The sequence below is a fragment of the Antechinus flavipes genome, chromosome 2 (assembly GCF_016432865.1).
Source record: "Antechinus flavipes isolate AdamAnt ecotype Samford, QLD, Australia chromosome 2, AdamAnt_v2, whole genome shotgun sequence".
NCBI classification, from domain to species: Eukaryota; Metazoa; Chordata; class Mammalia; order Dasyuromorphia; family Dasyuridae; genus Antechinus; species Antechinus flavipes.
In genome coordinates this window covers 136,963,108-136,978,351 of record NC_067399.1, presented here as the reverse complement: position 1 = coordinate 136,978,351, position 15,244 = coordinate 136,963,108, and the positions used below count along the sequence as shown (strand labels likewise).

At 38.7% G+C, this 15,244-nt stretch overlaps 1 protein-coding gene across 1 annotated transcript in view; it reads right to left on the bottom strand.

The window, feature by feature from the left end:
- HGSNAT (heparan-alpha-glucosaminide N-acetyltransferase) overlaps positions 1 to 10,042 on the bottom strand; it is a 44,830-nt gene extending 34,788 nt beyond the window's left edge. The window contains exon 1 of the mRNA XM_051975630.1: positions 9,704 to 10,042. Coding sequence (XP_051831590.1) covers positions 9,704 to 9,860 — 157 coding nt within the window. The 5' untranslated portion in view covers positions 9,861 to 10,042. The remainder of the gene's footprint in view (positions 1 to 9,703) is intronic.
- Between the last annotated feature and the right edge of the window lie 5,202 nt (positions 10,043 to 15,244).

The following is a 15,244-nucleotide window of genomic DNA, read 5'->3' as shown; positions in this document are numbered from 1 at the left end:
CAGTACAAATTGAATTATTCTTCCAGAAAAGTTACACACATTGAAATGTTGGTTGCAAACTAGTGGTTTTCAAAATTCATTCTGAGACTCTTCCTCCCTCACCACACTGGTCTTTGAATATCCCGTCACATTTTATACTTCAATTTAACATTTATTAAATTCCTACTATAAATTAAATATTATCCTATGTACTATGAACAAAAAAGAAAGAAAGAAATCATTCCACTTTCAAGGAGTTTACATTCTAATAAAGGGATATAATATACATATGTATTTAAGCATATAGAGAAAGAGAAAGAAAGTGTATACTAATGGGGAAGGGAAATGGAAGGGAGTATTAAGGAAGGTTTCATGAAGGAAGTAGGACTCAAGCTGTGCCATGAAGAAAGATTAGGTATTCTGAGAAGCACAAATGAAAATAGAGTATATTATAGGCATGGAAGATGTATATAAAAATAAGCAGGCAGAAGATAGAATGTCAAAATTCATTAACTACTATAGTTCAATATGGCTGGAATGAAAATGAGTAACATATAACATAATCCTGAAAAGAAAGGTAAAAATAGAATTGATAATGAGGGAATTGAGGGGATTAGGATAGCAAGTGGTTAATTGTGGGAACTGAATGAACCACATTGATTCTATCTTGTAATTCAATTCTGGAGCTAGTGATTGCAAGGGATAATGTTGTGTAAAAATTATCCTGGCATGGATTCTGTCAATACAAAGTTATTATTAAATAAAATTAAATTAAAAAAAAAAATTCTGGAGCTAGCTCAATTCCCTTTCTATTCAATTATGAGTCAAGTCAAAATTCTGTCTTTTGAGAAAAGTTTATTCAATTGTGGGAAATGGAAGAAAAACTTACTGCATTATTTGAACCTCGTCCTGTGCATGTGGGGAGCTGGACCCAACCCTACCTACTACTTAGAGATTCTGATCCAAGGATCTATCAGGGGTTTTCAAACTTTTTAAATAGGGAGCCAGTTCATTGTCCCTCAGACTGTTGGAGGGCCGGACTACAGTAAAAACAAAAACTTTGTTTTGTGGGTCTTTAAATAAAGAAACTTCAAAACCCTGGGTGAGGGGGATAAACATCCTCAGCTGCTGCATCTGGCCCACACGCCGTAGTTTGAGGACCCCGATTCTAGGTTATGCTGATGAGAAACTTCATTCAGATCCAAAAATTGAAGCAAAGAGTTTTCTCACAATTATATATCTGATGTAACCCATACATCTTATCTGGAAAACTGATCCCCCATTCTATTGTTTCCATATTCCTTTGTATGTTCACAGATACATGGGAGGAGTGGGAAATCTCTTTTTTTCTGAATTCCGAAAGGGCATTCCAACTTGGAAAAGTCCCAAATCTTTTCTCCAATTAAAAATCAGATTACTTAATCTTGTATTGTTTCCTTTTCATTAACTGCCCTTATTTTATTAATTGTTTTAATTAATAAAGATCTGTAATTAGGTCCAAGCCTAAACTGAAGAGGTCTGCTCCAGAATTGTCAAGCAATTGGCAAGCACCGCTTAATAAATTGATATGGCTCCAAAGATCAATCCTTTAGTTCTCCAGTTGTTTCATCTTTCACTCATCATAGTGATGAGCCCTAAATGACAAGCATATGTTCTTTGGTTTGTGTTTTTTAGTTCTAAAAGCAATAGGGCCCCCAAAAAACTGTGAGGAGAGGAGTGACATGGTCAGACCCTTGCCTTAAAAAAATTATTTTGGCAGGTATATGAAGACTAGATTGGAGAGGGAAGGGGCTGGAATCAGGGAAATTAATTGGAAAGTTCTTGAAATAACTCAGCCAAGAGGTAACATAGGCTTGAACTTTGGTCAGGCTTAAAAAGCAGAGGATGTTAAAGATATAGATCAATGAGACTTAGCAACTGATTAAATATAGGTGATAAAGGAGAAGGAAGAGTGAAAGGTGACTCTGAGGTCGTGAATCTGTGTGAATGGAAGGATGTGGCCATCTTCAACAGAAATTGTAATGTTTAGAGGTGGAATAGCAATTTAGAGGGGAAGATGATGATGCATTTAAGTTTCCAATGGAACGCTCGGGTAAAGATATCCAACTGCAATACAAGACTCTAATTGATAGAAGAGAAAAAGAGAGATTTGAGAGCCACTTGTAGAGAAGTGACAAATGATACATAGGAGAGAAGTGGGGAAAAGGTAAAGACCTGGAGCTGGGGTGATGTAGAGATGAAAAGTCTTAAGCTAACACAAATGAGAGTGCAGAAGAATGAGTTTTATTTGGCCTGTGACAGCTCTAAATCTCATGGATTAGAAAAGCATTTCATTTTCACAAACTCATACTTTATCAAAATGTGAAACCCTTATCGTTATAGATGTCTTCATATACTAGTCAGTCAACATTGATCACCCATTATATGCAGAGATCTATGGAGTTGATATTGAGTTCTGAATGTCCAATTTCTAGCTAAACTACTGAAATAAACATGGGAATAATAACAATAATAGTATTTTGTACAATGCTTTAGCATGTTCTAGAGGGAGAAATGTCTTACCCTGCCTTCATATGCCAATGACTTAACTGTTGTTTTCAGCAAACAATTCTCATTTTACATAAGGAAAAACTGAGTTTCAGAGAAGTGACTTATTAGAGTCAAAAACTTGTAATCAATAGTAAAGGGAAGATTCAAACTCCATTTTCTCTAGGCTTGTTCTGTAACCAAATAATTTTCTTTTGGTGACCTTGACATAAAGGCCAAGTAAAGTAATCCTAATGAGTCCAAAGAAAATGCTTTATCTAACATTTAAATCAATAATTTTTACATCTACCACATTTTCATAAAAACTGTCATCCAGACACAAATGCCACTGTCTTCTATTTGTTACTTTGATTTTTGGAATGGAAAGCTCAGGCTTTTTCTCTTATCTTTTCCTCTGTTAAATAATATTTTATTAGACTCAGCCTATCATTTGAACCCATGAAAATCTCTGTGGGTTTTAACTCTGTGATCCAGTGCATTAGTCATTCTGCCAGCACTATGTCATCTGCAAATCTGGTAAATATAAATTCTATGTCTTCATCCATGTCACTGATAAAAATGTTCAACAACACAAGACCAAAGACAGATCATTTAACAACTATTCTTTAGGTCTAGTCATTTAACCAATTCTAAATGTGTTGAATTCTAAGTTATCATTATAGTTTGGTCTATATTTCTTTAGCTAAACCACAAGGTTAGCATGAGAGAATTTTGTTAAGTGCTCTACTGAAATCCAGTTAGACCATCATCCTACTTACTCCATCGCTAAAGGATGTCTTTTTCTTGGTGAAGCCATGTTGGCTCTTGGTGAGCATCCATTTCCTTTTCAAAATGTTCAATTCTAGCCACTTAATATTATGCCCCAGGAAACAGGTTAGCTCTACACTCATGCTCTTTGTTGAAAGCTAAGACTTCTGTTTTCCCCCCCTTAAGGAATAAGTCAAAGAGAGGATGATTTTTTTTTTAATCAAATAATATGATGACTAGTGTTTAAGTGGGCCAACAGTGATAGAAAGGCATTTGGGCAGATAGGAAAGCTCAATAGTTTTTCAATCAAAAATCCTGGGTTCAAATCCTACCTCTGATACTTATTAAATAAGCAGCATGGTGGACAAAGTGCTAGATTTGAAATCAGAAAGCTCCAGGTTTGAATCCAACCTTAAACATAAACCTAATTTCTCTGAACCTGTTTCCTCATATGTAAAAATGATATAATAGCAATTACTTCACTAAGTTGTTTTGAGGATCAAATCATATATTATTATATGTCAAAAGAAGAGTTTTGCAAATTTTCAAGTGCTAGAAAAATGTCAGCTATTATTGTTAGTGATACGAAATTGGGCAACTCACTTAAATTCTGACTCTTGGTTTACTCATCTGTAAAATGAGGATGATAATAATACTACTAATTGTTCACAGTTAAATTAACACTTTCTTTTGTTTCTCCTTTCACCCTTTCCCTCATCACCAATGTTTTGCTTCTGATCATCGTCTCCCTCAATTTGCCCTTCCTTTTTTCAGTCCCCTCCTCCACAACACTTTCATCATAACAACCCTGTAAGGTAGATTATGTAACTAACTGTTCCTTCCCAATTTTCATCCTTCCTTATTAAATTTTCTAGCCAACCCATCAATATACAAACACACACACATACCTGTGTACAGATACAAATATACACATATGTATATATCTTTCCACTCACCACTTATTTAAGTAGATGTGTGTATACAGATAGACAGACTTTTCTACTCATTTTTTACCCTTTACCCTGAAAATCTTGTCTGATATCACTGAAAACTGTGATTGAAAAGACCCATTCTTGAGCCATAATCAATTAATCCCCATTTAAGACTTCTAAAATGGACCTGACTTACCTGGCATTACATAAATAAAGTTACATTATGGATAGTGCCTCTTGTCCCAGTAAAGTTACTAGTGAAAATATACCCCCAAGAACATAATTAAAAAGAGAAGAAAAAATCCAATAAGTATATTAAAAATTATAAATAATAGTAACAAACTGGAAATAACATGAATCCAATAGCTAGGTTCTGGCTAAATAATATAGCATATCATCATATTCCCATTAAAAATTACAAATTTCATAAATATATAGAAATATACAAAATTAAAAATGCAAAGCAAATAGTGCTAGTAGAATACATGGTTGCAAAAAAAATTGCATAATTATGTGAGTGACCAATCAAAGTGATGGGAAGGGGGAGATAAAGAAATAAGTGACAGTTATTGAGTTTTGTTCAAAACTGTTTTTAAATTATGAAAGGTTCTGAAGAACCTTTTTATTGTATAAAGTTAAGTTCATGAAAAAGCATATTTGGAAATTAGATAAGTTGAAAATGTTATTTTAAAAAAGAGTAAAAAACTCTATAGTTACTACTCTGATACCCTAGTAATGTGGAAGGAAGGAAACAAAAGTTGCTAAGTGTCAGGCATTTTACAAATATTATCTTACTTGATCCTCAAAACTACCTTGAGACAGAGAGATGCTGTTATCTCAATTTTACAATTAAGGAAACTAAGGCAAGGTCTTAGCTAGAGCCATTAAGCTAGTAAGTTGTTCAATAATTCTAGTCATATCCGACTCTTTGTGATCCCAATTAGGGTTTTCTTAGCAGAGCTACTGCAGTGGTTTGCTGTTTCCTTCTCCAGTTCATTTTATAGATAAGGAAACTTGGGCAAACAGTGTTCTGTGACTTCCTAAAATTCACACAGCCAATAAGTGTCTAAATATGGATTTGAGTTAAGAAAAATGACTCCAGGCCACCTAGCTACTAGAGCCATGAAGCGTCTGAATCCAAATGTGAATTCAGGTATTCCAGACTTCAAGACCAGAGCTCTGTCCATTGTGGCACCAGGCTGCCACCACATGCTCAAAGGAAAAATATACCACCTTTCTCTCCAAGTCTATTTTCTTGGTAATAAAGCAATAACTGCTACATTTATATAACATAAGATAAAACTACTGAAAAATAATCTATGTTTCTTTATTTCATTTGATTCCCACAACAATCCTACAAACTAGTTACTAAGAATGTTATGCCCATTTTACAGGCTAAATGACTTGTTCTTAAGGCAAACAGTTGAGTTCTGTAAGCAAGATTTAAAAACAGAAAAAATGAGATTAACCATGAAATGCACTTAGTAAACCTTAAGGAGCAATATAAATGTTAGCAATTACTATGATTATTGTTTCCAGACTTTATGCCTGGGAAACTTCATTCATCTTTGGAATTCCTACCCTGGCCTGCTATATGTCAGGCTGGCTCCAGTTCCTACTTCACATTCTATCCAGCCATATCCCTTCCCACTGACATCCCTCCCTTACTTCATAATCCCCCCTTCCCAACCAACTTCTGGCCATCCAACGGATTTCTCAGACCAAAAAGGATTTCTCAGACCAAAACACCTTTCCCTGCCAACCCCTGTGTGATTGTTGCCAATTATACTGCAAGTTCTTTGAGAATACCTGGAATATCTAGCTTTGATACCATCTCTCCAATGCTTGACAAATTGCCAAGTCAACAAGTATTTTTCTAATCCTCACTAATGATGCCAGGCACAGGGAATACAAGTAGAAGTAAAAAGAAAGCCAGTCCCTGCCCTTTAGGAGCTGATATTCGAATAAGAGGAGATAAGATACTAAATGACTTCTGATTCATTCATCCCTTCTTGACTTGGGGTCTATTCCCAGAAGCATACAATACACAATCAATTTCATAATTTGTGTATTATCTCTACCTACCTACGGGATTATTTCCCCATTTATTGCAGCCCACAACGAGGGGTAGGCAAGTAAAGTAAAATATCATCTTAATACTTTTTCCTGTCTCGTGTCAATGACTTCCCCCAGTCAAATAATATTATAAAACGATGATAAGGAGGAGCTAGGTGGTGCAGTGGATACAGGACCAGCCCTGAATTCACGAAGACCCGAGTTCAAATGTGACCTCAGACACAACACTTCCTAGCTGTGTGACCCTGAGCAAATCACTTAAACCCAGGTGACTCCTCCAAAAAAATAATAATAATAATTAATTAAATGATGATAAAAATTGCTCAATAGAGGTCTTGAGTGGTCTTTACCAGAATCCAGAATTGAAGAATTGTACTAAAAGATCATAAGTAACCTGGATGGAACTAATGATACCAAGTGATCCCTCTGAACCTCAAAATTCATTTGATCAATGCAATTCAATTCAACAAATAATTATTAGACACCTATTTTGTATAAGATGAGAGGTAGCATGATTTAGTAGACAAAGTATGGCCTAGGAAACAAAAATCTGATTCCAAACTTTTTGCCCATCATGAGCAATTAAGTCACTTGAGGGTTAGGGTTATGATTTAGGATTAAGGTTACCCTATCTAATATGGAACTATTTATGTATATTTTATCTCCCTTATTAAACTATAAGCTCCTTTGAGGGTGGCTAGATGGTACAGTGGACAGAGCACCTAAAGGGTCCTGGAACCAGGAGGACCTGATTTCAAATCCAACCTCAGATAATTGACACTAGCTATGTGACCCTGAACAACTCACTTAACCCCAATTGCTAGCCTCCCACTCCCCCCTCCCAAAAAAAAGTAAACTCCTGGAGGAAGGCATTATTTTTTGCTTAGCCTCAGTACTTAACCTAGTATCTTAAAACCTAATAAGTACTTAATAATTATTGATTGACTGGAGGCTCTGAAGTTATTGCAGTGAATAAAGAGCTGCACCTAGAGTCAGGAAAACTAGCCTCAGACTGTTACCAGCTGTGTCACCCTAAGTAAGTCCCCTAACCACTGTCTGCCTCAGTTTTCCCATCTGTGAAATGGGAGTAATAATAATAGTACCTACATCTCAGGATGTGAGGATCAAATAAGATACTAATTGTTAAAGTATTTAACATAGTGTCTGGAATTACATAAATGTTAGTAATTATTTTTCGCTGTGTGATCCTGGTCAAGTAACTTAACCCCTATTTGCCTCAATTTCCTCAATTGTAAAATGAGGATGATGATAATAATAGTATCAAGTTCCCAGAGTTGTTGTAAGGATCAATGAGATACTAATTGTAAAGTGCTTAGCAAAATACTTTGGCACATGGTAAGCATTATATAAATGCTAACTATAATGATGATGATGATGATAATGTTGAAGGAACTTCTATTAAGTACCAGAAATCCAGGATGTAAGTGATTTCTCCTCCCCCTTTCACCCATTTAATTTCATCTCTTCTAAAATACAGGATTTAGGAAATATCTGGAGCATCTCCAAATTCTTCTTCCAAGAATCTATAGGATCATTATCACAGTACAACTGGCAACACCCAGAAATCCTACTGCTTTTGTCAGATCTGGGGTATCTGACTCTTAAAGCTTTTCATCTTTCAGCTTCTTTCAACTGCGTCACTTCTTCCTGATGGTGGGTGGATGTACAAGGTGGGCAAGGAACAATTGGTTTCTCATGGGAGCAGACAGGATGCCTGGAGAAGGAAACAATGTTCCCTTCTAATCTCTCCCAACATTAAGGCAACTAAGTGTCTAGTGGATGATGTATAGAAAGCCTCAGTTTAAATTCTGTCTCTTAAGATACAAAATGTGGGGCCAGGGATTTATTCTTTTTCAGCCTTTGTGGGTAGATCACACCTATTTCCCAAACAAATTTTGATTTGTCCACCAAAAGGAAAAATAAAGACAATACAAATGTTGGCTGATATTATCATCAATTATGCAATAATAGACAACTCTGGATGGAGAATAATTTACAATACCTTACTGATATTATTTGGTAAATGGCACTTCTTTTTAAAAAATCTATATCTACAAGGCATATGAAGGCAAGCATACAACCAATATGGGAACAAAAAAAGAGGGAAAAGCAGGAATTTTTTTTTGTGTTATTTTGTTCTTTAATCTAGTAGGGAAGGGTTTTTTTTTTGTTTGTTTTGGGGGGGAGAATTGTGGAGAAGATTGTTTGTCTTTTGTTTTGGGGGAAGGGGTTTGGGTGCTGAGGTTCTGTCAGGATTTCAAATACAACAATGTTTTTTCTCCAGAAGGAAAGAAATTCAGTATCCTGCTTTTCACCAAAGCTTAAAAGGGGAGATAATTGAGAATAAGGGTAGGGTGGGGTGGGATGGGGTTGAGAACAAAGCTAAAGCCAAATTCAAACACCATAAGAGAAGAGGAGAGAGTGGGGAAGGAGGGAGAGAAGTAGCCTGGAGAAAAAGAAAAAGGGAGAAGAAGAGAAAGGAGGAAGAGAGGGAGAGAAGGGGAGGGAAGGAGGGAATGTGTTACGAGCATGTGTATTTTCTGCGTCTGAATGTATTGTGTTGGCTGTATGTCTGCACAGGCACATATGCAGCTAGTGTAAGACTCCAGACGTGTGTTGCCAGGGAGAGAAGGCTGCGCATGTTTGCTGTGTCTAAATGCACATGTACGTACTTACTGGATGATGTATGATTTCAGATATTTAGACACATTTAGACACATGCACATCTACGTACTTACTGGATGATGTATGATTTCAGATATATGTATGTACGTTGTGGCTAAAAAGGCAACATTTTGAACGACTTCCCATGGACAATGGGCATCATATTGATTGTCTTCTCAATGGGTGGGGGAGGAGCAGGAGAGGCAGACAGAATTTGGAACTTAAAATTTTTAAATGAATTTTTTAAATGTCTCTAGGTTGTATGTCGCCAAAGGTCATGTGTGATCTGTACATTCTGGCATGTGAACTACAGGTGCCTGTGTTCTGAGTGGGTGTCGTCAGGGAGGCAGGGTGTATGATGAGTGTGGGCTGTGCAATTCTGTGTGCAGGTGTATGACTGAAGGGGTGGGGGTGGGGGGATGCGCTGTCAGGAGACACGGAGTATGTTTTCTGTATGAATGTTGCATGTGAGCTGGGTGTGAATGGCTCTCGTGGGACGACAGATGTGTTGCCTGGGAGACGTGAGGCATGTCGTGGGTGAATGCGAAGGGTGCGGGTCTATGTCTGGGGCTACAGATGTGTGTTGCCTGGAGACGTGGTGCATGTTGTGTGTGGGGGGGTGAAGGCTGCGTGTGAGCTGGGGGGTCTGTGTGCGCAGACACACATGCAGCCGTGTCACGGCGGATGTGTGTGCACACACGCACGGGGCTGCGGGCCGGCGGTCCCTCCTCACTCACCCCGAGGCTGCTGCTCCTGCAGCTGCTGCTGCCGCTCTGGCTCCTGCGTGTCCGGGCCCGGGAGCTCCCCGCGGGCCAGCAGCGCGGCGCTGAGCACCGAGGCGGCCAGGAGCGCGGCCGCCAGCGCCCTGCGTGCGCTCCACGGTCCCCCGGCCATGTCGTCGTCCGCCGCCGCTGCCCGGGGCTCCCGACACGCCGCTGTCCTGCCGCCTGGCCTTCCTCCTGTGGCCGCTCCGGCTCCGGCTCCGGCTCGGGCTGCTGCTCGCGGAGTCCGCTCAGCGCACGTCCGCTCCCCTCCGCAGCCGCCGCCGACTCTGCCGCGGAGCCCGCCCCGCTCGTCTCCCCTCTGCCCAGCCGCCGCCGCCGCCGTCTCCTCCCCCGCCTCCTCGCGCTGGGCTGCTGTCGTCGTAGCCGCCTCCGCCATGAGTCATCGGCGGCTCCGGGAGAGGGGGGGAGGCGGGGCGAGGGCGCGAGCGCGGGCGGCCGCCCCGCCCGAAGGAGAGCGAGCCCGCGGGGCTGCGGGGCCGCGCGCTGCGGGGCCGGCGGACGGAGCCTGCCCTCAGGGAGAGTCCGAGCCCAGGAAATTGTGGGAGACTGAGAGGAGTGTGTGCCGTTAGCGCTTTACACACGCGGGTGGAAGGAATATGCGTGTCTGTGTGCCCGGGTATGTCTGTGGGTAGTAACACAGACGTGTGCTATAAACGCCGTGTACCCGTGTTGGGCATACGTGTTATGTAAACATGTACGCATACAGGTAGATAACAGGTGTGTGCTAACATGCTACCGATACATGTGCGCATACCTATGCTATTTAGCCATGGTGCTACATAGGTACATACAAATGGCAGGAGGGTGTGCTTTAAAGCTGTAGATATGTGTGTGTATAGGTACATGCACGTGTGTATTTATACATACAGGTAGATAACATGTGTTCTGTAAATGCTATTGTATACATGTGTGTGCATGCATATATACATACAGCTAGATAGCACTGGTGTGTGCTAACCTGCTATATATGTGTGTCTATATTTATATGTATACATCTATACTCATACAGGTAAATAGCATAGGTTGTGCTATAAATGCTTTCCGTATCTCTATATATTCCTATATGTGTATATATGTGGAACCTGCTAGGTTGTTGTTTTTCCTTTGTTCTCAAAGAGGATGTGACGTCAGGGAGGCAATGCCATGTCTCACGAGTGAATTGGATTTCAATGAGGGAGGGCTGTGCAAGGTCACCTGCCTCATTTTCCCCTCTAGAACCCTCTGGTTCCAGTGTTTAGACATAGATCAAGATGACTAGAGATGCAATGGGACCTTGACCTTTTTAAGCTAAGGTTTTTAACCGGTCTCTGTTTGACTTGAAGCCACACCCATTCAGTGACTAAGGTAGGTAGCAATTGTGGCAAAGAATGTCCTTTTTCACCTAGTCCAAAAAAAAAAAAATCTAAATAAATCTAGGAGGGGAAGATCCTCAGGTTTTCTGACCAAAGCAGAAGTAACTGCTTTTTACATTCAATCTGAATCAATCAGGATCCAAACAGTGACCAAGTGAAACTGGACTTGGGATCTATTGGTGGCCCATCAATGAGAATCAGAGTAGTTTTGGTTTAAGGCTTGGTCCTTAAGAAAGAAATCTAGACAGTAAACTCCAAGGTATCTTGGGAGGTTCAGGTGCCATAGGGCACATAGAGCACAGAAATCAGGAAGAATCATCTTGAGTTCAAATCTAGCCTCTGACAACTTAACTGTGTGACTCTGGGCAAGTCACTTCACTGTTTGCTTCAGTTTCTTCATCTGTTAAAATAACTGGAGAAGGAAATGGCAAACTGTTTCCAGTCTTTGCCAAGAAAACACAAAAAGAGTCAGACATGACTGAACAACATAGTATCATTTAGAATCACAGAATCTCAGAGATGGAAGGGAGCAGAGGAGCTTCTGTTCCACCTGTTCCTGAACCAAGCTTCTTTTTACAGCATACCGTCATCTGGCTTTCCCTTGACAGCCTCCAGTAAGAGGGAATCCACTACTTTCTCTAACTTAAGCTCTTTTCCTTTATAAAGAGCCAAAATCTTCCTCTTTTAGAACTTCTACTCATTGCTCCATATTCTGCCCTCCCAGGTTCATGCAGAAATTTATTCCCTCACTCTCCAATATTGTAAGCCTTCAAATAATGGAAAAACAGTTATCATATACTTCCCAAGTATTCTTTTCTCAAGGATAAATATCTTCAGTTCCTCCAAAAGATCTCAGATGTTCTCTGGTCCCTTCATCTTGTCAATACTCTTCCTAAAAATTGTGATACATAGACTTGAATACAATGCTCCAGAGATGCTCTGATAACCAATAGAAATAACTAAAATTTATATAACACTTTTGTCAACTGTAGTAACAAATGACCAGAGTCACATTTTACAAACACTCAACTTTAAAAATACTAGAGATGTTCATACAGGTTAAAAACAAAAAACTTCCTTTATTCCTGGGGTAGATAAATTAGATACGTGTCAGGCAGGGCTTCCTCTAGTAGGAGACCCAAAGCAGTGGTGCAAAATCTTGATTTATATATTTGTGGCGAGGTTAATAATGAATTAGTGTAGAATAGGAACAACAGTGAGACACAGCAACAACAAGCCTTGTTGTCTAGAGATTGTAAAAAGTCCATTCATAGTGCTTTGTTGTCTAGGCCTGTTAGTGCTTGCTTGAGCTCAGGGACCATCAATTTTGTGATTAAGTTGCAAGTGAAGTTCATTCAGAGTGCAAAGGACTGTTGTTATACCAAGCTCATATACACAGCTTGCTTGTTGGGCCTTAGCGCTGAAAAAACAGAGTAAGGAAAGATGATCATGGATCCTGACATTTTACAAATGTTATTTCATGTATCCCCATTACAACCCTAGAAAGTGGATGCTACTATTAGCTCCATTTTACAGGTAAAACTTGGGCAAACAGAGGTGGTAACTTACCCAGGATTACATAGCTTAAAAAAAAAAAAAAACTAAGGCCATTTTAAAACTAAATGCCAGTCAATAAATATTACTGAGTGCCTATTGTGCATCAGGTACTGTTGTTGTTGTTTGTCCTTCATTCTTAAAGATGATCATGATTTCAGGAAGGTAATGCCATGACTTGTGAATGAATTGGATTTAAGTGAGGAAGGGTTATGAACTAAATGATGGAGATACCAAAAGGCAAAAGACAGTCCCTGCCCTTAAGAACCTCAAGATCTAATGGAATATAATATAATATGATATGATATAATATAATGTAATGTGATATGATATGATAATACAGTATAATATAATGTATTATAACAATATAATATGTATTAAAATATCTTGTGAATCTTAAACACTTATACAAATGTAAGTTATTCTATTTCTAAATTCAAGATGTTAGGACACAAAAATAGCACAGTCCAGTCCTCAAGTAAGTTTCTTTCTGGGAGGTGGGAGTGATGGGTTTGGTAAAACAATTATGTGTATTTAGACAAATAGAATATAAATAGGAATTGTGGAAAGCAAAAGAGAGAAATTGTTTTAGGAAATTTTGAGGAAGAAAGAAAACTTTCAGCTGTGATTAGTGTGATCTTTTAGTCACCAAATCCAATGGCCAGTTCTTAATCCTCATTCTGTTCAGCATCTTTGTGGCCTTGATCACTGCCAATCATTCTCTCAGCTATTTTTTTCTTTCTAAGTTTTTGGGACACCACTCTCTCTGGGTTCTGTTCCTACCTATCAGACTACTCCTTCTCTGTCTCTTGCTCTGGACCTTTCTCCAAATCATGCCTTCTAAAGATAAGTGTCCCTCAGGACACTTGGGTCCTCTTCTTTTCTCTTTCTATACCATACTTGGTACCATCTCTATGCTTATGATTCTCAGATCTAGCTATCCTGCCCCAAACTCTGCTGATTCTCAACATCGCAACTCCAAATGCCTTTCAGATATCTCCAAATATTATTTACAGTAGACATTTTCAGGAACTCATTATCTCTCTCCCTGCCTTCCCTATTACTATTGAGGATAACAGCATCCTCCTTTAAGGTTCCAGCCTAGGAGTCATCCTGATCTCCTCACTATCTCTCACTCCCCATATCTAATTTGTTTCCAAAACTTATCAATTCATCTTTGCAATATCTTTTTAATAAACTTCCTTCTTTTCTCTGAAGTTGTCCCTCCTCTGGTGCAGGCCCTCATCACTTCACATCTGGACTATTGTAATTACATATTGGTGGGTTTTCCTGCCCCAGGTCTTTCTGCCCATCAACCCATTCTACATTCAGCCACTAAAATGATTTTCCTAAAGATCAGATCTAATCATGTCACACACACACACACACACACACACACACACACGCATGCACCATCCCAGACACTGCCTGTCACCTCCAGGATTAAATAAAAAATGCTGTTTGGCATTCAAAAACCTTTATAATCTAGTCCTACTTTTCCTACTTTTCCAGTCTTCTTACAACTAAAATGTACTCTTCTGTCCACTGATATTGACCTCCTGGCTCTTCCAATAATAAGATATTCTCTCTCTTAGCTCTGAGCATTTTCTCTATCCTAGAACACTCTTTCTCATCTCTACCTTCTACCTTTCCTGGCTTCCTTTAAGCCCCAGCTAAAATCCTATTTTCTATAGGAGTCTATGAAAATGGAGCATAAAAAGAAAAACTGATGCAGAGGAAGCAGGTAAAGAGTGAGGATTGATAACATTGGAATCTTACTCTGATCTGAGTTGAAGAAGAACCAACATGTACATCTGAAGGGGTAGAGAAGTCTTCTGAACTTGGAGAGAGGTGAGAGAATTGGGGGACAGGGACTTTTAGAAGGGTGTGTAGATTAAGATTTAAGAGGGTAGGAAAAGAAGATAAAGGAGGCATTTTTAGAGGGATGGGTAGAATAAGGAATAGGTGAGAAAATGAAGAAAATAAGGTAACTGAGATTGAGTGTAAAAAGTGTCTGAGAACAATAGTGATTAAAAATAAAATGGAGGGAAATTCACAGGTAGTAATTATAGCTTTGAATGTAAATGGAATGAATTCACTCACAAAACAGAATAGATTAACTAAGAGTAGATTAAAAATTAGAATCTGACAATTGTTGTTTACAAGAAAACATTTAAAAATAAGAGACACAGTCAAATTAGAGTGCTGGAGTAAAATTTATGCTTCAGCTAATGCAAAAAAAAAAAAAGGAACAATAGTAATCATGATCTTAGACAAAGTTAAAGTTAAATAGACTTAATTTTAAAAATTAAATAGGGTAATTACATTTTGATAAAGCAATACCAATACTAAATTCATATGTAGCAAATACTACAACATTTAAATTTTTAAAAGAAAAGTTATACGAAGTATAGCTGAAAATAGATAGTAGTCCTATAATGCTGGGGGATTTTAATGATAGAGGGAACTTCCCCTCTCAGAATTAGATAAATCTCATCTCCTCCAAAAAAAAAAAAATCAAGGAAGTGAATAAAATTTTAAGTAAGCTGGATATGATAGATATCTGGAGAGAATTAAATGGAAATAA